We start from the raw sequence: 25057 nt of genomic DNA, 5'->3' as shown, positions 1-25057 counted from the left end.
ATGTGCAGCGGTAAGGGGGACTCCGAAGTCAGTCTGATGCAAGACTGCAACATACCACCGATATTTTCTTTTTACGCAGCAGGAAATGGTGCTGTCTAATTTAGCAGATGAATGTTGGGATTCGATCACAGGAAACGGTGTGATGAGGCCTCACATTTGTCTCGTTTTAGCTTGTAGTTGGCAACATGTGCAGCATTGTTTTATGTAGTTCTTTAAGAAAAATTACATCCATTTCGAATAGGGCTTGTTGTAATGTCATGTATATCTTGGCCACATACGAGGGATGGTCCAAAGGTTCTGAGTCTGAACCGAATATTGTAAGTAGCTAAAGATTAGCTCTTCAGCACTAAAAGATGTGAATTACAAGATTCTAGCATTTATGGATTAAAATGTACACTCGCCGCACAGATAGTTAGGACCACTATAATAATACTAGATGGGGCCTCCTTTAGCTCTGCAAACTGCCTCAGTTCTTCATGGCATGAATTCCACAAGATGTTAGAAATAGTCCTTTGAGATTTTGGTCCATGTTAACATGATTGCATCACACAATTTCTGCAGACTTACATGTCTTTGGACTGTGGGAGAAAACCCATGTAGACACGTGGAGAACATGTAAACTCCATGCAGGGAGGACCTGGGACACGAACCCCAATGTACATACTGTGAGGCAGCACCGCGACCACTGTGCCACCCTGGCCAGAATGTTGACTCTTGAAATGAAGCGTTGCTATGTCTAATATTCCAAGGACAACCTCAAGATAGTAAATTTGAACTCTGGAGAAATTTAAAAACCGGTTCATAACTGGGGATGAAATTTGAACACATCACCATGACTCAGAATGGTGACTCTACACCACCAAAGGAATTCAAGTGCCAAACCAGTGCTGGCAAGAGCCTGTGCCCACCCACTCTGTTAGTATGCTGATGGTGAAGTCCATTTTAATTGCATGCCTCAAAGGCCCACATAGCCTTCCAATATTAGTCTTAGTAGTGTCACTTTAGTTGAGGTCCTGCAAAAATGCATCTGTTACTCATACACTGCTATGGTGCAAAACCTCAACAAAGGCTTCTTTTGTTCTTAATAACAGTTGAAAAGTGTGAGTTAAGTGAATATTCATCTCTGCAATGTGGCCTACTAAAATATCATCACTTTGGAATGATCAGAGTTGGCACAAGTGAGACATACAAGGGTAAAACAACTTTAAAAATGACAGCAGCATTAGAAGCTGACGCAATACATTAGATTCACAATGGCTTATGGGTAGTTTGAACACGCACATCACTCTACCATTTGTCTGGTTGATGCCAAAGTTAAATGAACATGGATTCTCCACTGCAGGATTGCACCGTTGTTAAAACAACACACCGTACTGAGATTTCTTTGGGCAGAGGCAGTGAAACCTGCTGAAATTCGCTGAAGGACTGCATATCGTCTGTCGCCCATATGCTTCACAGCAGTTTCTCCACTAATGTCGCATGGGCTGTAATAAGCTGCAGATTCAAAAAGATGCCACACTCGGGCCAGACTCCAGCCCTAGGCCTGTCTGAGGGACTTACCCCCATTAGGTGGTCTTTGTGAATGATGGAGATGTCAAGTTGGCTACAGAAGCGATGGAGATGTCAAGTTGGCTACAGAAGCGATGGAGATGTCAAGTTGGCTACAGAAGCGATGAAGATGTCAAGTTGGCTACAGAAGCGATGAAGATGTCAAGTTGGCTACAGAAGCGTGGTGCACAAACACAGCACAACCTTTGATTTGAGTGGCATAGGAGAGCCAGATGAACATTATAACAAATTTGTAAGGGGTTTCAGGGGCTGCGCTGGAAAATAAATCTTTTAGCTTTATTGGTGTTCCTCTTAGTAAGTCAAGCTCAAAACGTCTTTCCCAATGGCCAACAAACAGAGCCTTGGTTAAGCTCTTGTTACGCAGCAGATTCATCAGTGTGCATTTTTTTGGTAGCCCCTGTCCTAAAGTGTCGTCATTGGTGATTTTAAGTCTTATGAATGCCAAACAGTAAATTTGTTAAGGTGTTTTTCGATAGCAGTAACCTAATCAATGCATCTTGTCAATATTGTTTTTTTTATAATGTTTTCTACGGAAAGAATTAGGTGGATAGGATGCTAAGCTTTTGATGGGCTGAATGCCCAGTCCTCGTCAAACGTTTTTCTGATGTTGTCTGTCTCTGTGGCCATAAAATGTGTACATCAGTAAAGATGCATACTGTAACTCGCTCAGGGACAGAGTTTACTATCTTACCACATACACGTCATCCCAAGTAAACGTCTTTTATTTCTTGAGTGTTTCAATATGTTGCATATTTTGCAATTTTTAAATGCTCAATAAAATAAATCCAAGGGATAAATAGAGAATAAGAATAAAAGGCTGTTGGTGCAGCATACAGGCGACTGGCAGTGTCTCAGTTTAATCCATTACCTCTCCGAATGTTTATTCTGTATACAGAAGGATTATCTGATAACAGATTTGCAGCTACTCACTATTATGGCTTTGTATGCACAAAGCTTTGTAAAAGTGCTGCTGTTTATTTTGTTTTTTTATTTTTAATACTTTAGCATTTTAGAGTAATTTGCATCTGGAGTGTTATGAAGTATTTGAAGTAATGATGAAGTGTTAAGGAATACTTTTTCATAGTTTTAGAACAATAGCTATAAACAGTACTAACCCATTTTCTTGGTATATAACCTTGAATCCTAGTGGATTTAATTTGGCTTTTTTGACACTGGCCAACATAAAAAGGCGCTTTAACGTCAAAGAGAAAACCGATCTCTACAAAGTGCCATGAATGAATTCTGTATTTCAGGGAAAGGCTATAAAGCCATTTCTAAAGTCTTGAATATCCTCAAGAAGAGGTTTGGAACCACCAGGCCTCCTCCTAGAGTTGGCCATTCGGCCAAACTGAGTAAACGGAGCAAGAAGGGCTTTGGTCAGGAAGGATGACCAAGATCCCAATGATCAGTCTAACAGAGCTTCAGAAATCTTTTTGTTTTTGGAGATTCTGCCGGAACAATTCTCATCTTATCAGCATACGACTAATCAAGTTTATAGTAAGGTGGCTAGACAGCTTGGAGTTTGCCAAGCAACATTTAAAGGACTCGGAGAGCATCAGAGACCAGCATTGAAGTGAAGACCAGGCAGTGTTCATCCCCTGCCTAATGCCCTCCCTACATTGAAGCGCAGTGGTGGCAGCATCATGTTAAGGGGTTGTAGGAACAGCGAGACTAGACAGAGTGAATGCAGCCAAATACAGCAAGGTTCTTGAAGAAAACCAGCTTGGAGACTGAGACTGGAGCAACAGTTGACAACAATAACGTAAAGCTTAAAGTAAAGATAACGCTGGAGTGACTTTGGGACAAGTCTGTGAGTGTCTTTGAGTGGCCCAGCCAAAGGACAGACTTAAACTCCATGGGGCATGTTGGGAGAGACCTCAAGATGGCAGTTTACAGACACTTCCCACTTCTAATGGAGCCAAGAAGAATGAAATAAACTGTCCAAATCCAGGTGTGCAAAGCTTACCCAAGAACACTCAAAGGTGTAAATGCAGCTAAAGAGGCTTCTGCAAAGTACTAAGTCAAGGATCTGGATACTTATATGAACAAGAGATTTCAGGTTTTGAATTTTAATAAATTTGGAAACCTTTCAGAAAACATGTTTTCACTTTGTCCTTTTTATATATTTGAGTGTGGATTGATGGGCAAAAATCACAAATTTATCAATTTAAAAGTAAAAGTAAATCTATAACACAATAAAGTGTGCAGAAGATGAAGGGGTCTGAAGACTTTCTAAGCACCACTGTAAATTCTGGTCTGATGCTCCTTATTGTGGTGCTTCTGCCTCATGAATTCAGCATCCTTAATTTCAAACCAGCACTCAGTTTTAATCTGTGTGGGATTTTCACATTCTCCTTGTCTTTATTTTAAGGTTCTTGTCACTTCCCACATTCCAAAAAATGCCTGTTAGATGAAGTACAATTCTGAATTAGCCCCTTTAGAGTGCAAGCGCGAGTGTTTCTGCGTGAGATGGCCCTGCAGTGGACTGGTTCCCCCTGTATTGCTAGTTTCGATGAAACCGTAATAGACTTCAGTCCCCAGCGCCTCTGTATTGGATTGAACCTGTTTAAGAAAGTAATTTCTTGTTATGTTACGGGGTCACAGGGGGTCTACAGCCTATCCTGTCATTCTGGGAACTAACCCTAGATTAGGTGCCAGCCTATTGCTCTGCACACTCAAGCACACACAATTCAAATTGGGCCAATGTAGAGTTGAACTTAACCCTAACATGGGATGGGCATCTTGTGAGACGGGGAGGAACGCAGACCGAAGTGGCCTTGATTTGAATGCCATCTCTAGGAGCTGTGAGGCAGCAGCTCTAACCACTGTGCCACTCCAGTGGATGGCCTGATCATAATATAGCATGTCTGTTCATCTATAGCTGATAAAGTGCACACAAGACCACGTGTAGAGCGAGGCGCAATGCAGTGTACATCCACGTACCTCTAAGCTAATAAGGTGTCAGTAAGGTAAGCTTGAAAGTGGATTGTAATGAATAACGAGTGGGATTGCAGTGACAGGCAGGAAGGGGTTCAGGCTCATAGCGCATGGTGGACTTACTGACAAGCTATCGTGTTAAAAATGGAGCTTTGTGCTAAGCGCAGTTGAAGCACTGCTAAGCACTTTCCGTCAGACTTTGATTTTTGTGGGATTTCTGAAGCTTTTGTGTGTTAATGCCAGTTGTGGAAAAGGTGGATTGATTTCTGATTGCCATAGTGTATATAAGGTAACACTTTGTTATAAATAATATAGTAGCCTTTCACCATTTTCATTTGATGGTAAGATTTAAATAAGTAGTGCATGTCAGCACCATATGTGCGAAAGAAGTGGAAATTATGAGATTATTATGAGTTATATCCCACCCTGGCTGCAAGTTCTACGACAAAAGCAGAATCACATTGTGAGCTGAGAATGTCCAGTGATGGCCTTGGCAGTCATGTCACAGTGCCCTGTGGCAGCCCCCGGGTGCTCTGCACATTTACCCAATAAATGCCAAGTCATAAGAAAATGTAAAACCTACAATGTAAATGAAAGAGGGTGGTTTTACATATCATGACAAGACTAAGAGGTCCTAAAATTAGATAAAGATCCGGCCAATAAACAACACAATGAATTTCATTATGTCATTAATGATTCAAGACAAGATTACCTGGAATGCCTAGAATTGAGTGAGGGTGCATTTACTTTTTCACATGACTGTGATAGATATAAAGGGGAAGAAGCTCCTTATTTCCTCCCTGGCCACCTACCTTATATTATAAAGAGATCCTACCATTCATTAGGTCAATCCAGGGGTCTCATGCATAACACTTTGCATGGATTTGATCTTGAAAATACCAAAAAATGTGGAAATGAGCATGATAAAAAGTCAGATTTGAAGGCTGGCATACACACATTTTTACACAATTTTACTATAAATCACAATCGTTCTTGTAAATGTGTGTATGTGAAGGCACCTCAAATCTTGCCTAGATGCCACCCTGTAACAACCTTATTTGAACTATGCTAATTAACCTCATGCATATGTAATCACAATACTGCAGAACGTCATTGGCTGGTAGAGTAGCCTCCCACATGACGCATCATGATACCACTTGCATTTGAGTCCTGTGGTGCACTCTGCATGGCATTGAAGCACGGGATCACGGAAAGGCATAAGGTGCCAATGTCTGAGCGGGAAGTCACTATCACCTGTCACATGTGGTGATATGATTGCCGCTCCATTAAATAGTACAGCCAGTTACATTACCAGTGAGCCAGCCATCATGTACAGCACCATGAGCAAGTTATCTGCCAACACTACTTTGCCTTGTAATTAAATGAAACACGGGCTGACCCAGCCCACTGAGTCATGAGGTTTGTCAGTCTCGTCTTTACATCGCAGATGACTTGAGTGTTAATGGAATGTAACGGCTAACGGTTAACAAAAGTAGCATCATTCTTCCTAGGTGCCCTTATGGGTATAACTGCTGTCACTTACATTAGGAAACCAATAGGCTTTTTGGGAGCTTAAATGGGCTCATAAGCCAAATAAAATAATCCTGCTGGTTGCTAAAAGGCAATGTCTTCCATTTTCTAGCAGCGCCTTATGAGTCTGTGAAACACTACGGATAGATTATAGAGTATGATATTTAGAGCTTTCTATATTCAGCAAGTGAGTCACAACTGTGTTTTTACTGCGCTTTGATTTCTAATCCTGAGAAGTGACAACAGGTAGCCGATATAAAGTTCTGCAGCACAAATATGCAGCACTGGCCCTCTTAAAAGGCAAGTAAAATACAGTCTGTACATCACTTTAATGCATTTGTCACGTTATAATAATGGCTCATGATATGAATTATTATGCACGTGAGTCATCATTTAGCTGGTGTGGCTGCATTTTGCTACTGGATCAAGGGTGTTGTCATTTCCCAGTTGCATACTTGTAGTTGTAGTAAATATACATGTTCTCTTGTCAGGTTTTCTTTAAGAAATCCTGACATTTGCGTGGTAAGTTGCGTGTGCACATTTTGAGCCTGTTTTTGTACTTACACAAATTTTATAAATCTGACGCCAGGTCACCAGAATACATCCTTGTATCCATTTCTGCTTCTAAAACTTTTTTTAATAAAATGTGGCAATTTGGGTAATGTATAATGAAAATGTGCAAATGTATAATAAAATGATGTTGTAGTATAGAAGACGTTCAGAAACGTCCTACAAGTCCAATCCATCCATTTTCTGAACTCACATGTTCCAGTGTGCACAGTCAAGAGAAGCCAGTGCCCATTCCAGGACTTGACCTGCAACAATAGCAGTCCATCACAAGCCACATTCGATGCCACTGGCCCAGTTTTGCCTTTCCTGTGAAAAGGTGCAAAACCGAGAAAGCCAGTGCCAGAGTAAAGAATTAAACCTTGATCTGTAAAGCTGTAAGGCAGCAGTACCAGCCACTGTGACACCATCTAGTGTATTTACGGTGTGGCTCAGTGCAGCAGTTAAATGTTAATCAGAGCACATTATATGACAATGCCACCCCACTGCTTCTTGCTTTCTCTTAGACGGAGCTACGCCTGAAGCAAAACCTGCAATCAAGACACAAAGGCTTTTGCTTCTGTAAAACTGCATGCAAACTGTGCTGAGGAGTAGGAAGTGAAATAGCGATAGGCATACATTGTGTGTTTGTTTTGTTTTTTTTTTCTTTTTTGCGTCTCCTCTGATTCCCCTTGAGTCTGACTAGGACATTCTCTGCTATGAATAAAACTGAGCTTGACTGGTTTACAAGCTTGCACTGTTGTGGGGTTGATGGGGGTCTTAATTAATGCTAAGGCAGCACTTCATATTGGCTAATTGCACCTGCTAGTCACTTGCCTGGCCTCCAAACTGTCAAGAGTTCCTGTGAAATATATATTGGAATATAGTGTGACGTGACCTGCCACTGTTTGAGCTGTAGGGAGTGGAAGCAGGGAGTCTTGGGAGAACACACTTTGTGGGGGCTCAGGGCACCTCCCTAGAGAGAGAGCTGAGTGATGGGGATCAGGGTTAATAAGGGTGCGTGGAGAAAAGGGGGGGGCGCGGTATTAGAAGGTGGTAGTTATTGCTGGAGCGCGAGAAAGACAGCATCAGGTTTAGAAGGGCAGGCAAGAGGTAGATAGGACAAAGGCGAATTATTTTTATTATTTTGGAGGTGTCCCCGTAACCCAGACAATGGGCGGCGGTAGAACACCATTTATATTGCAGCATATCAAATAATAAACCAGTTGGCATGTGGAAGACTACTCCGGACAAGCGGCTCCTGAGTGAGTTTTATTACACAGGACATCACAATATAGAAATTAATTCACGTATTGTGAAATGTGACAATCTTCTTATACAATACGCTTCCGTGGCTGTCCGTTTGTCTGTCCAGGAGTTTAAATCACCTGTAGCTCCCAAACCGTTTCACTTATTGACCTGAAATCTGCTACACATATACTACGTGACCTCTACTGTCTGCTTTCGGGGTGATGATTCTTATTACTCTTTTTATTTTGATTTTATTTTATTGTAGAATCAACTCTCGGCCAGCAGGGCAGCCGTGTGGCGCATGCATACGGGCACCGTTCTCATCCTTACCACCTTTGCCGTCACTTCCTCTACCTTTTCACATCTTAAATCACTCTTGAGGCAGATTGAACACTTAAGTGCCAGCTTAAGTGAAAAATTAAGAAAAACGTAAAAAAAGTCATTGCAACACAAGCACGGACTTAAATCAGTGTTAACGCGAAAAGATGCCAATGAAAGGAGAGAAGACGCGGGCCACTGGTGTGGAGAAAAGAAGAGCTGCTCAGGAAGTGGCAAGTGCATCAACCTCTGAGCAAACGAATGCTAAACGTACAGAGAAAGAGGAGGAAAACTGTGAGTCACGTGTATTCACTGCATGTTATCGTGCAGTCCGCCGTTACTGGTAAATAAATAATAACAAAATGATATATGAGCATTCCTAAATAAATGTGCCACAAAATGGCTTTTGTTGTTTATTTTGTAATGGAATTTATTTATTTATTTTAGTTACACTGCATTCAACATTGAACTACACAGTGAAATGAAAATAGTCACTTTTGCCTATCAAAATTGAAAGGATCGTCTCTAAAAGTCTTTTGATTGGTGAACTGTTGATGGAGTGGCCGACGCCTCAGCTGCAGACTCCTGATCATGAATTCAGAGCTTCTTGAGTAACAGGAGTCACTTCTGGCACAGTAATTCTAGGCTACATTTTCTTGCACTTGTGTCAGACACACGCACAGTCACAACTTTGAGCAGGCGCTTTGCTTGCCTTTGGAGTCCTGTGGCTTACAATCATCTCTGCTGATGACTCGCCAGTCAAAACACAAGACTTGCTAGAGCCCACCCTCTCCACTTTGATGAGGGAAAATGACAGCTTTCATTTCATTACTTATTTCATGTCAATGAAATGAATGCAAAAAGAAACAGAAACGTTTTCATGACACGTTTAATTATTTATACTCCTCATTTTGTTGCTCTTTCTTTGTCACATCTCACAATACTGTATACTGAATGAAAAAGAAGCACTGCATTTTGTGGACTGAGCCTGTGTACTTTCACTTAAAGTGCTCCATTTGTTTACGACCCCCTGATTAGCAATATGGTTCTTGCAGTGAGGTATTTTTATACAGTGAGACACGGGTGGAAGCTTTAAATGGTCTTATTTGACAAAGGAGACACTCAGTCCATTTTCTGTGCATTTCTGAATACCAGACAAGTCACCAGAAGCAAGGGAGAATGCTAACGGCCTTCTGCAGACTGGTATGGCATGTGGCATATGGCACCATGCATTTAGCCACTCCACTGCGCCCCAATTGTAGACCAACATCCAACATCTGGTCATCTTTGAGTGACCACACACCTTAGCAGGACTGAGATATCAAACTGGTCCACTTGAGAAATTATTTCAGATCTGCCACTCATACTGCTTTGTAAATTGCCAGCAGAAATAATGTCCATCTTGGTAACGGGGCAATTAGGCAAAGCTTTTAATACTGGTGGTGTCTGAACAAGGCAGTCTGTCACAGACCCTCTGCTTACACCTCCTAGATAATCTGACCCTACAGCAAAACAAAGCCGGGCTACACACAACCACTGTGGTCAGATGGAAGAAGTGCAGGTGTGCCCATAGAGCCCCCATGGATCACAACATATGGAGATGTGACCCTCTAATTGCCAGTGACCAGCAACTTCATCAGGCCCTTCTGCGGTAATTGGATGTCATTACACAACCATAATTTCAGAGGCTCATCTTCTCCGAGGTGTCAATGGTGAGGCGGTCACACCAGATGCTAAAGGACTGACAGGCGACTGTTGCTCGTGTTCACAGTTGGTTTTGTTTTCCTGTTGTTCTCTTTTGTTTTCCTGTTATTCTCAATTGTCTTTGTTATTTCAGTAATGAAGGGTGAAATTTCACACTAAAAAAGGAGTATTGCGTTTCTTTTATACATCTATAGCAGATGTAGGGAGTGTGAAAAATAAATGTAAGCAATAGTTGTGTATCTCAGTACATTACGTGATCTTAGACTGAGATATCATACTTATATTCACAGTAATAGTAAATGATTTATGATAAGTGGTGCAAAAAGCCAAGGATGCAGACGTATCTCACCAGAGGTATCCTGGATTCAGGTGGCTCTCTTTCAAATTTCAATATTCTTCTTTTAAAGAGATTAGCACATCGTAAATGATGAAATGCTGCACCAGAGTCCAGATGTAGACCAGGTATAGTGAATGTGCTGATTAGCACACAAAAGTAAGGATGTCACTGCACAAAATACAGGTGACAGCACTGACCTTATGAAGACAGCACTTCCATTGGTCCCACTATTCCTACTATTGTGTTCACTTTGAGCTCTGCTTCTGTCTGTGAAGAAAGCCAGTCATTGTTTCAACATCCTGAAGACATGCATGTTAAATGAATTGACAGTTCTTGATTTACACCATCTTGAGGCAGATGTGAGTGTCTGTGTTTTGTGGTGGCACTTGGTCATCACTGTCCACCGTCTATAAGCCTGAAATGAGCCTGAGGTGTTCTCACTGTTGCAGAGCCTTATTGCTCACCAGATCGTTCTTCCTCATTTTATCTGAAGCTCTGTCAGTATTCCATTTCAGTCCATGTTCATAAAGGAATACTGCACACATCAATTAAACGTATTTTTTTTACTTTACTAACCCAATGTAGTTTCTAATATGGCCAAGAAAAAAATGTTAATCTCATCATTGGATGCAGGGTGGCATGGTGACACTGCTGCCTCACAGTAAGGACACCAGGGTTCACGTCCCAGGTCCTCCCTGCCTGGAGTTTGCATGTTCATAGTCTCCAGTCTGCATGAAATTATGGTCAGGATTAAGAACGTAGGAAAATGACGTGACATATTTTAATGCAGAATGGAGATTAAAAAGTTTATGTTGACCAATGCAGAACAACAGAAAACAATACAAAAATTGTACATGGATAAATCTCTGAGTCATAAGCTCACAATGTGCAGAACACATTTATTTTTACTAAAATATTGTTAAATAAACCACTTTCCGAAAATGCCTTTGTGAATGAGCACACATTTGAATTGTCAATCCACCTCCCGTCATTAGGTTTTTATTCGTAGTGATGCACCACAAGTGGAGTACCTGGGGTTATTTAGCAGCAGGCTGTGAATCTGCTGGGGTGAGTTGACCTTCTGCTGGTCGAAGGTTCTCCATTACGCAAAAGTCCAAGGCAGATTCTCATCATGATAAAGATGTCACATCATGCCTTTCTTTAACTTTTAATTTTTAGTTTTACATATCCCTCAGTGCACACTTTTTCTTGATTTAATGCAAAGTGCAATGTTAGAAAATGAATAAGCTGTTACTGGGCTGGACTCCTGACCATTGAATGAGGTTTAAAGGCTCGGGCACATCTGAGCTCATTCCATTTTCATTTAGTGGCCTATGTCACGATAATTTAGTAAAAATACGCATGTATGGGGTGTTGTAAGCATTCAACCTGGCAAATTGTCAAAATTGCGACACGAGGAATGTGATATTCTTTCATAGATCTTTTTGAGACCCTTTGCTGTTGCCCAGCCTTTGTCTCCATTGATGTCTATTCTATCAGAAACTTTGCGGTCTCTGTTCTGCATGAAAGTATCGGATTTTTCTCAGCCATCACTACAAGCTGCAAGAGATAGCTAACATATACAAATAGTATTTTTGGTGGAGTGTTCCTTTAAGCGTTAATGTTAGGTGGCGTCTGCATGATTGACCACTGTCCACCTGCCATTCCGAGGATTACTCTGCTGTTCTCTTACTCCTGTGTACTTCTACCCCGCTTCCCTTCAGTTCATTTATTCTTTCGGGCTCTGGCCTGTCTTGATGCTTTTGTGTTCTTCTGTATTTTGTATTTGTGTTGTGATGGTGTGTATGCTAAAGTTTCTATACAAAATAAGGACCGATTGACTAAAGCATAAAATTCTTACTCAACAAAGAAGGGTTATTTCAGGCCAGCTGGGCTTTGTTTCTGTTGATCTCTTGCTGGCGGTGCAGAAAAACCCAACAAAGAGACACTGTGGAGGTCAGTGTGGTCTTGATCTGGGGACGTTAAAAGGGTCCTTTGTTCTGATTCCTTCATCATGTCTCCCCAAAACAGTCAGTTCGTTTTCTTCCTGTTTCATTAGCATCAATGGAAAAACGCCTACTACAGGAAACTCAGTGAATGAGGTTTTTGGGTATGCCGTTTGACCACTGAGAAAAGTGAATGGGAGAACAATAGAAAAGCCGGGATGTCTCCTAGTAGAGAAGACAAAACTTGCCATTTTTCAGTTTATATCAAAAACTGCCATGTGAACAGGACACCAAATAAATCAATTTGGTATCAACAGCTGAAAAGTCGTGCAGACGATATCAAAATTGACGAGATGCTTCTTCTCCAGTTGCGTAATTTCCTTCAGTCATTTTTTGAAGGTACCCTACATTCTCTAGTGTGATGTACAATTTCAATAAGCTGGATGGGATGCCCCTAATAGTCTTTTCTGGACAATATTGTAAAATGCTGAATACAGCAAGTGTTGGGGTGTGGCTTTTTTATTCTGTACATGGAATATACTGTATCTACTACATCCTAGCCATACTAGTTGTCGAAGAGTAATTAAAGAATACTTGCTATCTCTTGATATTGATAATTGCCCTGTGTTTACCTTCAACGCCCTTTCTTTGTGTCCGCGTCTGAACCTCTCTTCACTAGCACTCCCTTTCTCAAGCGTGTTCCCGTTATGCCTGCTTCTCAGACTTTATTATCATCGAGGTGCCTTTCTTGCCTCCTGTATGCAATTATATTTCCCATTTTTGAAGGCGACTCTCAGCATGCCTCCTACATCTTTTCTCCTTCTCATATGTTTTACAATCACACTTCCTCTTTTGATTGCAACACCAAACCCAAACTGACCATTCAGATTGCTGGACACAGACACTGACCTTAGTGTTTTCAGCTGTATTTATTTGATTCTGTATTCATACAGTATGTGTTTTAATCAAATTTGTGTGAGCTGGCCCTCTGTTCTCAGTGCATCTAACTTCCTGAGCACCATACTCATGCTACATACATGCTGTTGGACACTTCAGATGAAGATGATCTTGGAGGTTTTAAACTTCCTAGACTAGTCTCAAAGAGAAGGCCAACTTCTTTTTTGGGTTTGTGCCGCTTACTGTCACTGTAAAGCAGAAGACTCTCAAAAGTCCACCAGGTTTTCTCAACAGCTTGCATGAAAGCTTGTCTGACTACTTTTGCTCAACATGTTACTTCTTGACAGAGCATTCGTTTATTTTAAGATGGTCATTGTTTTGAGTCTGCACATGTTTTCAAAGAATTGGCATTTGCCAGCTTTGCCATTCCTTTTAATACAATTTGATGTTATTGGTGCGTGGCAAACACTGTGATTGTCCTCCCACATCCCAAGTAATGCTGCATGTTGAGGTAACTGGTGGGTCTAAGTCAGCCCCAGTGGGGTTTGTGTGGGATCGCCTCTTCCTGCTTTTTGATCAGTGCAGGCCTCTACTGTCATTAGGTTTGATAGACAAGTAGGTCAATCGTTCAAGGCATAACTTGCATATACTGGTAATAACCGGTTCTCTGAATGTTGCATGCGAACGTTTTTTTACACTTGACACTGACCTGTGCATAAATTGAGCTCAAGTAGATCACCACAGTTTAAAGATCTTAAGACACATCTAAGCATCCTGAACTTCAAGAGTACAAGTGAAGAAAGGAGGACATCCCAAGCACAGCAGGCTAGTGTTGGACCGGTACTAAAATTTTGACTTTGGTATTGATACTAGCTTTCAGACCTCCGTGTCTATACCAAAATGGTTCTAAAGCAAATAACAAGTAACTCCAAAATTGCCCTGTCTTACTCCAGCCTCGGTGGTCCGCTGTCTGATCACGCCTTAACTATGCATCACCTCCCTCTTGATAGCCAATTGCAATATAGTTGCGATCTGTGATCTCTGTGATCACGTCTGTCCAAGCAGTAAAGGGTTTAGGGAGGTTACATTGTGAGGTTCCAATCTCGTCAAAGCATGCAGTTTTGACTTCACAAAATGGACGTTTTTCCACAACAGCAATAGTGAGTGTCGACGGAGGGGTGGGGGGATTGAGAGGAAAGCTGACGTTTACATCCAGTACCGAAAAACCCAAAATGCTGATACCATTTTAAACTTTTGGTACTTTTCCACTGCTAGTATACCACACAACCCTACAGAAGAGTGTAGTGACTTTGGATCATTCCACCATGAATCCAGAAAAATGTAACATGCTAGACTTCCTTGACAAAAGAATGAGGTGATACCGATGAAAGACAATCTGATTGTGCTTGATGTAACTGGCTTTGAGCATAATGAACAACCAATCATTCTCATTTTGTTTGATGGGTTATTCAAAATAGTTAATTAGATTAGAGCCTGGCGATGTCCCCTATTGTCAGACTTAACGGACAATAAGAACTGCATTTATGGCACTGTGCCCTGGGGGCCACGCAGTCTTTTATCCAGGTAGTCTGGGTTCTTTCAACATCCGACACATTACCTTTTTTTGCCATCTCTAACTTGGCCCAATTTGAGAAATTGTGTGTGTGTGCGTAAGTGTGGTCCTGCACCTTGCTCTTTACTTCTGGGATGGTCTATGATTCTCTGTTACCCGAAAATGTAGGTAATGAGAACTGACTGGAAACATGAGGCAGCGGGCACCGACAGGGATAGATGGAGCTTCACTTTGCAGAGTTAAAGTTAGCTACATACCGTAAGCTATTTATGTTTGTATGTTGGTATACAGTATGTGTGTTTATGTATGTATAATGTTTTTTAATAACTTTTATTTTCTTACCAAGAAGCCTTTAGTTGTTTTAAATGTGCTATATAAATAAACTAGCCGAAGCCCGTAGCATACGGTGGTGTAAGAATAGGAACGGAAAACAGTGAGAAAGCAATTCAGTATAACAAAGACTTAGGAAACCACGGTCGCAGTATAACGAAAATAGCAAGGAGCGAAACCAATGCCAATGGTCGAGGGTGTACCTTACTTTAGCAGGCTACGGAAAACATAGACATATATAGATAGATGCCGCATTCACTGTGTTACCCAGTCGACACGATAAGTCCACCCTATTGTGAGTGGTAAAAGTGCCATTTAAACTAATACAGGTAAACATGGAAACCGGGTTTTCTGATGAAAAAACAATGACGTTTTAAACAGTATCGTTTACATACAACAGATTTTGGCGAATCGTTTACATACAATTATTCATATCCATTTATTCACTAAATGCGTGCGTATCCCATGGTCTTAGAGTTGGTGGGCGGGGCTCTGTGAGTTGGCAGGCGTGGCTCTCTGTCTTGCGTGCGGTATAAAGTCAACGTGGCTCAGAGGTGCATGTGGACTTTTGCACAGACGATAGCGACTGAGACTGTGTTTGGTGAGTTGTTGCGTGCCTCGCGAGCGACGCTGGACACGGGAGGACGGGTACAGTTGGCGTGCTTGGCTCTGCCGTGCGTATCCCATGACGCGGTAGGAGGGTTAGAGTTAGCGGGCGGGGCTCTGTAGAGTGTATCCCATGATCTTAGAGTTGGCGGGTGGGGCTCTGTCTTGCTTGTGCTCACTGTCTTGCGTGCCCTTAGTGAATTATATACTGTATATCGATAAATAAAGCATAAACATAAAGCCTAAGCTGTAACAACCTGACTACGTCATTCAAGTTAAACGACTCCACAGTGCTGCACATGGATCACAATTCACATTTTTAATGTAAAATAGGCCAGAGTGTCATGAATGAGTACAATCGATTTCAGTGACTGATAGCACGATCAGTGTAGCTGAAGTTTGTAGTGTTTCCTACTGCAGATAGCAGGATACCTTCACTCAAACATTTACATTTACTTACTTGGCTGACGCATTTATCCAAAGTGACTTCCAACATTTGTGATCCAACTGGTGACATTTCTTTGGCTTTTCCAGTTGCTGCAGAGGCAGGTCAGGTGGCTTTCTCAGGGTCACACAGTGTCAGTAGCAGGATTTGAACCCACAACCTCAGGGTCTGAAGTCCAGACAGTTGTTTTTATTGTTGAAGTTTTCCATTATAAACAGGAGATACATTCTAATATTCATCATCCAAAGATTCTGATTATCACAGCTTTTACTCAACTACTTAAAAATAAAACATTACATAGCATTACGTTTTCAACAATCCTTGGATTAGCAAATTGAAAGCAGCTGTAAAGTTTGACCTAAAATACTGGTATAGAAAACAGATTAAATTTTTTTCTGATGTGTCTCACAACACAGGACAACAGGCAACAACAGGGATAGACGTAGTTGTCATGTTACGGAGTTTGATAAAATTGTGTCAAGTATTCAAGTTAAAAAAACTCCACCGTGAAGCTCACAAAACAAATCTTTAATGTAAAACAAGCCAGAGTATCATGAAGAACAATTTCAAGGAATGATAGAACAATCAGTGTGTCTGTAGTTTCTGGTGTTTCCTTCTGGAACTAACTGCAATATCTTCATTGAAACAGCTATTTATTTTTATGGTGGTGGCTCTCCATAACTTCGACTTTCAAAAAGCTTTTAATACATTCCCACACAGAAGATTCATTTTGAAACCAAAAGCTGTAGGCAACAAAGGTAACCTGCAAAACTGAATCTCAAGTTGGTTAACCAGCAGACAAAGAGCACAGATAAGAGGAGTATGGAATGAGATCATCAGTGCAGTCTCTCAGGGGTCTGTCTTTGCTTCATTACATGCTCTAATTTATATCAATACAGACACAGATTTTGGTTTAGTTAGTAAACTTGTGAAAATCGCAGATGATTCAAAAACTCGAGGAAAGACAGACACTGACAGACCTGGGTGAACACTTGGAAAATGTATTTTAATGTAGAAAAGTGCAAAGTGCCACACAATGGGCAAAAGGAAATGTCAATAATAAATATAAGATGGAGACATAGTCCTTGCCTCGCAGTTAGGAGATCCGGGTTCGCTTCCCGGGTCCTCCCTGCGTGGAGTTTGCATGTTCTCCCCGTGTCTGTGTGGGTTTCCTCCGGGCGCTCCGGTTTCCTCCCACAATCCAAAGACATGCAGGTTAGGTGGTTTGGCGATTCTAAATTGGCCCTAGTGTGTGCTTGGTGTGTTTGTGTGTGTCCTGCGGTGGGTTGGCACCCTGCCCAGGATTGGTTCCTGCCTTGTGCCCTGTGTTGGCTGGGTTTGGCTCCAGCGGACCCCCGTGACCCTGTATTCGGATTCAGCGGGTTAGAGAATGGATGGATGGATGGATGGACATAGTCCTACAGGAAGCAACCTCTGAAAAGGATGTAGGGGTTTATGTTAACACAACACTCCCATCAGCTAAGCAATGTGCAGAAGCGATTAAAAAGGCAAATAGAATGTTAGGTTGCATATAAATCGAAGGACGTTATGCTCAGACTATATATTACACTACTGAGGTAGCATCTGGAGCCCTGTGTGCACTTCTGGACACCACACTACAAGAAAGACATAGCAGCACTTGAAACTCTGCAGAGGACTTAAGGACATGGCCTACTGTGACAGACTCAGAGAGTTAAATCTGTTTAGCGTCAAGGGCTTGATCCAGGTCTTTAAAAACTTTCAAAGGCTTTGATAAAGCAGATCCAAGAGAATTCTTTTAGCTTAAGGGTGAATCACTTGCTCGAGGACATCAGTGGAAATTAAGAGGGTGTGCATTTAGGAATGAAGCCAGGAAGCACATCTTTACTCAGAGAGCTGTGGGATCAAACTACCGAGACAAGGAGTTGAAGGCGAAATCTTGACAGCCTTTAAGAAGAATCTGGATGAGGTACTGGGACAGCTTGGCTACTGGCTAAACAAACAAGTTGGATGGACTGAATGGTGTCCTCTTGTTTGTCAGATTTGTTATGTCCTGTTTAATGTTCTTCTAAATGTGGAGCATGGCAGGATATGTTCTAATACTCACCACCCAAAGCTTTTACTTCACTGCTTAAAATAAAAAGGTATATAGCATTAATGTTTTTACCACCTCACCAGGCTACATTTGTGTGGAGCCGACTGTCCACTCGGTTTCCTCTCATGTCTGGGTACACAGTCACTTTCTCCATGAATCTGTAACAGGCCTTCCCTCTGATTAATGGAATGTGATGTCTGAGTTTGTTGTAGTCGGTCCACCACTGCCAATTGTCCTCACTGTGTTTCATCTTTTTAGGTGCAGAGCCCTTCCTGGATGCCTCATCAGCCTTACATCATGCAACATCCTGTGAGTGACACTTTGTTCTTCTTTTTCTGTTTTAAAAAGCCAAGAATTTGTAATAAGAGTAGAACTGGCTTGCACATTTTATGCTTGAGCAGGACCGTCTCGCCATTCCAGCGATAAGCACAAGAAGACGTTGAAGATTTCCGTCATTGTGCAACACCCTTATCTGGAATTTCTGGGAAGGCGGGGGTTGATGGTTTATGATTTTAAGCCGAAACGATAACTCAGAGCTTACTCATTCACATTTGAACCACAGGAACTGATGCCGAGGGTAGGAAATGCTTTTTACATATAGTGTGGCCATGATTCATACCATCTGCATTCTTTCACAGATGGCTCTGAGAAGAAAGAGTTTTTGCTCGTTCCTGATGTGCCAGGAAAAGATTTTTTCCAGGAGGCGTGTAGTGAGTCTTCCCATGCACCTATTTGTTTGATCAAAGTAAATGGCTCTGGTATTCATCATCTGCTAACTGAAGTGCATTAAACGTCGCTTGGAGAGCAGCGCTTTGCATTTTCTCTCCCTGACTGCATAGAAGAGCCACTAATCTAAGCTGACTTCCTTTAGCTCCAAGCACACGTTGAGCTTACTTTGCAAATCATTCAAAACTAAAAACTGAAATCAAAAGATCGCCACATATGAAAACACTTAATGTAGGCCGGGGTCCTTCCGTCTGTAGCAGCGTGCACATGCTGGTGTTTGGAGCCCCCTAATGGGCTAGCTCCTCACTGCCTGTGTTGCCAACATGCACGCCAGACAGTGAGTTGGATTCCAGATAATGTGGTGTGATGGTTTAGGAGCTAAGCTACTGGACTATAAATCACAAGGTTCAAGCCACACCGTGACCCCGAGCGAGTCATTTCACCTGTCCATGTTTCAGCCGTAGATATGTAAATGTGCCATTTCTAATTCAAATGTAAATGTGTCGTGTTATATGGGGCCTGAAACTACAGTAGCATCAGTGCAAGTCAAGGGAGCAAAGTCACGTAATCTGCTTGGGTTCTAGTTGTGACAATTCAACTGTATCCTGGTCTTGAGAGTCATAGACATATTAAAATATAGCAAAAGTAAGGCTGGGAAGGGTTACAGTCCTAAACGGTAAAAGGACCTGGGCTGTGCTGCTTGGCCGCAGAGCAGTAAAAACATGCAGATATGTGTGAGACGGCATTAGCTCCATGACGCATCCGTTCTGTAGGTCTGAAGCTTTAATCTCAGGGTGGGAACTCGCTGCAGCGTCCAGTACCAAGAGCATCAAAGACAAAGGACTTTTTGTGAGAGCCCGACTGCCTGTGGTAAGCCAGCTGTTCCTCTGAAGGCATGAAGCGGTGTGCAGCCATTTCTGTTTTTCTAGTAACTGATCATTTCACGCTCCCAAGCAGTGCCAGGCCTAGAGCGTAATGAAACAGGGACATTTTGGCCAGTATATTGCCATATTTTTGTGTAAAGTTTAACACTGCTTGATGGAAAAATGTCATTTTTAAGAGACGAGAGGAGACCATCGAGTCCATCAAAACTGATCCTGGTTGGCTTGTAGTTGTCCCGATGTCTGACACAGTCAGACACGGTTTTAGGAGTTGTTAAGTTTTTGCTTTGACTACAAATGTTTTTGGTGCAGTCCCAGCTTGGGTTAGGGTTTCAGCAGACAAGCCTTGTAATGGAGCTTTGACAGGGCGACTGAGCAGGTGTCATGGGGGCGCAGTGGTTGTCATGACTGGCTCATGGCTTCCTGCCTGGTTGGAGTTTTCATCTGCTCCCTTTGTCTTTTTGGGACTTCTGCAGGTGCTTTTGGTTTCCTTAAACCTGCCAAAGATGCACCAGACAGGGGTTTCAAACTCCACTCCTGGAGCGCCACACTGGCTGCAGGTTTTAATTCCAACTAGTCACTGCAGTCAATGGGAACTTACCTTCATTTTAATTGACAAGCCATTCTTTTACTTTTCATTCCTCAATAATGAGATACAAAGTGGACCAAAAAGTTAACTTAATTCCTTTTGTTCCTGTGGCCATTATAAGATGGCTGTTTCAATAAAATATCTAAAAGGGAAAAAGTGAAAGTTCGACAAATATTGATCTGCTTAGGCCCACAAAACATTGTGACAGGTCCCTCAAAAAAAGAAAATCGTCTGTTTTGATAACATTTGATATAGCAAAACAAGAGCAGCAACAAGCCGCAGAATTAAAAACAGGACTTCTAATTAGAAATTGGTTATAGCAAAAATGGTGGCCTTTCAGTATTGGGAGACCCCTGAGTTAGCTGTTTGTGGTCATCACTTTGTACCTCATTATTGTGTGACTGCTTCGTAAGTAAAAAAAATAATGTAAGGGTTCTGAATTTTAAAAAGCCAGTGAGTAGCGATGAATGAAGCAGCCGGGTTGTTTTTAAAGGATCCTAAGAGACACATAAGGGTACATGTCGCATTGTAAGGGTAAATTTTGCACAAACATTAAGACGTTTATGTGGTATCCTCCACCCAAAAATGGTATTTCTTTATATGTTACTTATCCTATGTAGTTTGCAGTGGTGGCCAAGGAGACTGAAAATTTTACAAAGTTTCTGATAGGACGGGACCCAATATAGACTAGAGCTGGAGAGCAAATAAAATCAGAAACATCCATGGAAAAGTGAAAAGTAAATCTCACGTTACTCATGTTGCATAATCCATTTGTTAATTATCTAGATGTATGATGAAAAAAACGTGTAAAATGTGTGTGTTTTTGATAAAATATTGTTAGTTACTTCCAGACTAAAGGGTGCAAATCAAAAAATGGGAAAGTAAAGCATCATGAAAAAAAAAAAGTACTTGAATTGAAAACCTTCCTCACCCTGTCATTTGTTGGTCACAAGTACTATATTTGTGATGTGCGCTGATTATTCCTGAAATAGCTATTTAACAGTATTTTAGGAAAAAAACGTTTTGGCTGTTTTGGGTACATGACAGGATAACAGACATGTGGCTTATGTGACACACGTAATGTGAGATTTTTTTTCCTCTTTTACTCACGTACTGTACATTTTGGATACTGTTTGCCATTGTCCAGTATTGGTCACCATTGGATCCAGTTCTATCAGAAACGTTTTATTTCTCCACGGAAACATGAAGTTGAACATTTCTCTTATCCACCACTACAAACTACATAGGGTAGGTAACCTGTAAAAAAAAATATCATTTCTGGGTGGCGTATCAGAACCCATGGGCATAAAAGTCAAAAAATCCAAAAAACAAGCTTCTGTGGCCTACTTGGAAAATAAGCTAACTATGCTACATGAAACGAGAGGTCGTTTATTCATCGAAGGGGTAAGGCAGACTGGCACCAGTGTGTATTTATAGAGTAAGGATGTCACAAGCATGACGCAAGTCAGGGGTGTCCCGTAAATAAATAAAAAACAAAAACGGTTTTGAAATGAAACATTTACACAAACCCACATACAAAATGTACATATTATATTACATTATACAGTTTTGTGAAATTGATGCTAAAGGAAGAGCAAACATGTTTCTAAAGGGGTTTCTAAGACTGTTTTAGGGCGTCAAACTAGGAATGTATTCCCTAAAGCATCTTACACCTGCCTTTACTTGCATTTTTCCACAGCTGCATCACACAGATAATCTGCAATACAGTAGTAAAACCGACTACTCACTCACATCACCATGGAGGAGCTATATTATATATATATAAATGTATAATATATATATATATATATATGTGTGTGTGTGTGTGTATGTATACACCCTCCCTCTGCTGTTACTTAGCATCTACCCTTTGTTCTTTCCAGGTGTCGATATGCATACTCCATGCTGTCTCTGACACATCTTTAGGGTTGTGGTTGCAATTGGCAAAGTGGACATCATGCTACCAGAACAACCACACATTTCCCATTTTTCAGTAAAATGTGTACACTTGTGCCCGGTGAACTTTTGTTTTTTTTTTTCCAATATAGGACACTTCCAGGAAGGAACTGAGCACCTTTCTTCCAGCATGAATGGGAAGGATTTTTCTAGAATTTAGTTTTGTTTGAATCACTGGCTTATCGCTACATGTCAGTTTAAAATGAAGAATAAAGACTTGCGTTGAATTAGCGGCACTAATTAAGAAAGTGTTCAGGGCTGAAAACCTGTAGCCAGTGCAGCTTCCAGTCGCCTCCGAGTTTCACATCCCTGCTCGGGTCCTAGCAGATTTCTCCTCCCATGTTTCTTCTTGTTTTGAACCCTTGAATGCCTGGATTGGTGGATGGATGATTGAAAGAGGTTACAGTTGTCAGCTTCTGATATCCATTGGAATTTTACAGCTAGAGCATTTGAGTTGCCCTCCATGTATGAAGGCCAGTGATCCACAAATATGTTTTTCCCTAAGGTTCCCATTTTTGAAGTGTTGCATTCATGAGCGATCACTCAACTTTCTACTTTCTGGAGAATGGATGAACGTGGTAGTTTGGCTAGAATTTGTGTCCAGTCTTTTAGGTTATTAACTTAATGTGTCAATCGTGGACCAGTTTTGTGATTTGAAAATTTTCTACGTGCATCAAAATGTGCCTCAAGTCATACTGTCAGCTGAAAATGGATTCCAGCGGTGTCGCAGCCTATAGTAATTCTTCAACACGTGTGAAATCTCAGAAATAGGCTGCAAAATGGTGGAAAGTTGGACAGCTTACAGTTGGTTCTTTGTGGTCCGTTTCAGATTCCAAGACCTTAACTTCAAGAACCCCAGGATTATCTGGTTTAAACTCTTCCCACCATACCAAGAGGACTTGACACTATTTAAAATGCAAGCGTTGGAATGCTGCCTTGTTTTTGTGAACATCGTTCTGGCCAATCCGGCCTGGCGTCTCATATTACCAGAGAGATCTGCAAGAAGCAGCAGTGTGTGTGTGTGTGTGTGTGCTGCATTCTTGGGTCATGGCTTCTAGTCCATATCTAGCTGGGAACAAAAGGTTACTTGCGTTTAAAAAGTTCACGCGGAAGAAATCTTGGCATCCGCCCAGGGTACTGAAGGATGTTGTACAGTCAGTCGCCTTTATGTAGGGCAGAGCTCGCTTTTAATATCCTGACGAGTTTTATCTACAACCCCTGTGTTGTTTATTCAGCTATTCAAAAAATTTCTCTTAACATTTTTTTTCCTATTAGTCCTCCCTAGCAGCAAACCCAACAATTTTCTGCTTCATTGTGTTCAAATATGTAAATTGTCATCCATCGCTATGCTCTGAAATCACATATGCGTGTGAGCCACGGTGCATTGCAGTGCACAGAACGGCAGAGCGAAGTTCAAATAGTCGAGAGCGCTCATTAAGTCCGTTCTCAAGCACCTTGATATGTTTGTTATGAAAGCTGCAGGAATTCAAAGCAGATGTGCGGCTGCGGCAATCCAGCCGGGTGGGAACCAAAACAGGCCTGTCGGTCGGCATGGAAGCCATTTTACAAAATGAGATCTGGGGTGTGTGTGTGTGTTTCATTAACAAGCAGAACGCACGGCTTTTTGCTGACTTTGTCAGAAACTTTTAAAGGACATGAAGAGAAAAGGCAGAAAGGCTATACTTTTGTAGGAGTTTTCTTTTTCTTGTTTGCATCCCCTAATTGTAATAAAAGTACTGTCTTCACCTAGCATTTTCACTTTAGTTTTATGAAGTTTTAACCTTTTGCTTGTTAGTACTGGTGAGTAGTGTGGATCAGTGAAATTCACGGCAGATATGCTGTGTTTTTCCGGTGACCATGTTCACTGTGTCTTTTGTGGCCAGTTTAGCCAGTTGCTTTGTGAGGCCACAGTGACATCCCATCAGTGTTGGATGGGAACCCCCCAAGATTATAATGCTGATCTTAGTAGAGGGTCTGAAGTTTGTGAAAAATCTGTGAATACATTTAAACACAAAACAAGCCTGTAGGAGGAGACTGCAAACATGTCTGTGTGTTTGTGTCTCTTTGTATGGACTTGTGTGTGGCCTGTGTTCAATACCGAGCCTAAACCTTTAACGTTATTACCCAGAGTACTGTGCAGTTGATGCAATCATAAATGACCAAAGAATCCACTTGCTTTAGTGTTGCGCTTATTTGGTCGCAGCGGCAGTGAAAGCACAAAAGCATCAGAGAAAACAAACACAAGCTGCACTCTTCGCGTTTTGAGGGGTGAGTACTTGCTATCAAATCTGCCGTAGTGAATTCATCCTTCCCGTCTGCAACTGTTCTGATATCTAATCCTGTCAATTTTATTTCAGGGAGGCATTGTGGCACAATGGTTAGCACTGCTGCCTCACAGCTCAGGGCACGTTTTTGGCCACAATAATTGTTCCAGCAAAGTTTACAGATGTTTCCCTAGCCATCAGTGGAACTTAAAAGACTCCTGCACCATTATACACTAGTTAAAACGAGTTCTGTTCCTCCTTTCCTATTGACTTCAATGAATTTTGCTGAGTTCAGTGAAGTTCTCGAACATTTCCGTGATTTCAGCAAACTCAAGCTAACGCAAATTCAGCAGGGTTCATTCATCGCTATTCGAGGCTTACTTGAAATAGCTTTTATTTTGAGAGAAAAATTTTACTTTAGTTTTCCTTTTAACTTGAAAAGGGGCATTTTAATGAAGGTTAAGAAATGTATGCTGTGCCTCTGTGGCACACAAATATGCCCATAAAGACACCTGTTGATGAGCCTGTTTTTACTCCAGCCATCTATGGAGTTGTCATCCGAATGTTGTGTAAAATGG

The 25057-nt window shown here is 41.5% G+C and overlaps 1 protein-coding gene across 7 annotated transcripts in view; it reads left to right on the top strand.

Annotated features, from left to right (window-relative positions):
• The window catches only part of rbms1a (RNA binding motif, single stranded interacting protein 1a), a 493792-nt gene that overhangs the window by 442113 nt on the left and 26622 nt on the right, over positions 1-25057 (top strand). For all 7 annotated transcript variants that reach the window (XM_039757486.1, XM_039757481.1, XM_039757480.1 and 4 more), the window contains exon 10: positions 18322-18372. In XM_039757486.1, coding sequence (XP_039613420.1) covers positions 18322-18372 — 51 coding nt within the window. The remainder of the gene's footprint in view (positions 1-18321; positions 18373-25057) is intronic.

The sequence above is a fragment of the Polypterus senegalus genome, chromosome 6 (genome assembly GCF_016835505.1).
Source record: "Polypterus senegalus isolate Bchr_013 chromosome 6, ASM1683550v1, whole genome shotgun sequence".
NCBI classification, from domain to species: Eukaryota; Metazoa; Chordata; class Cladistia; order Polypteriformes; family Polypteridae; genus Polypterus; species Polypterus senegalus.
This window is presented reverse-complemented; position numbering and strand designations above follow the sequence as displayed.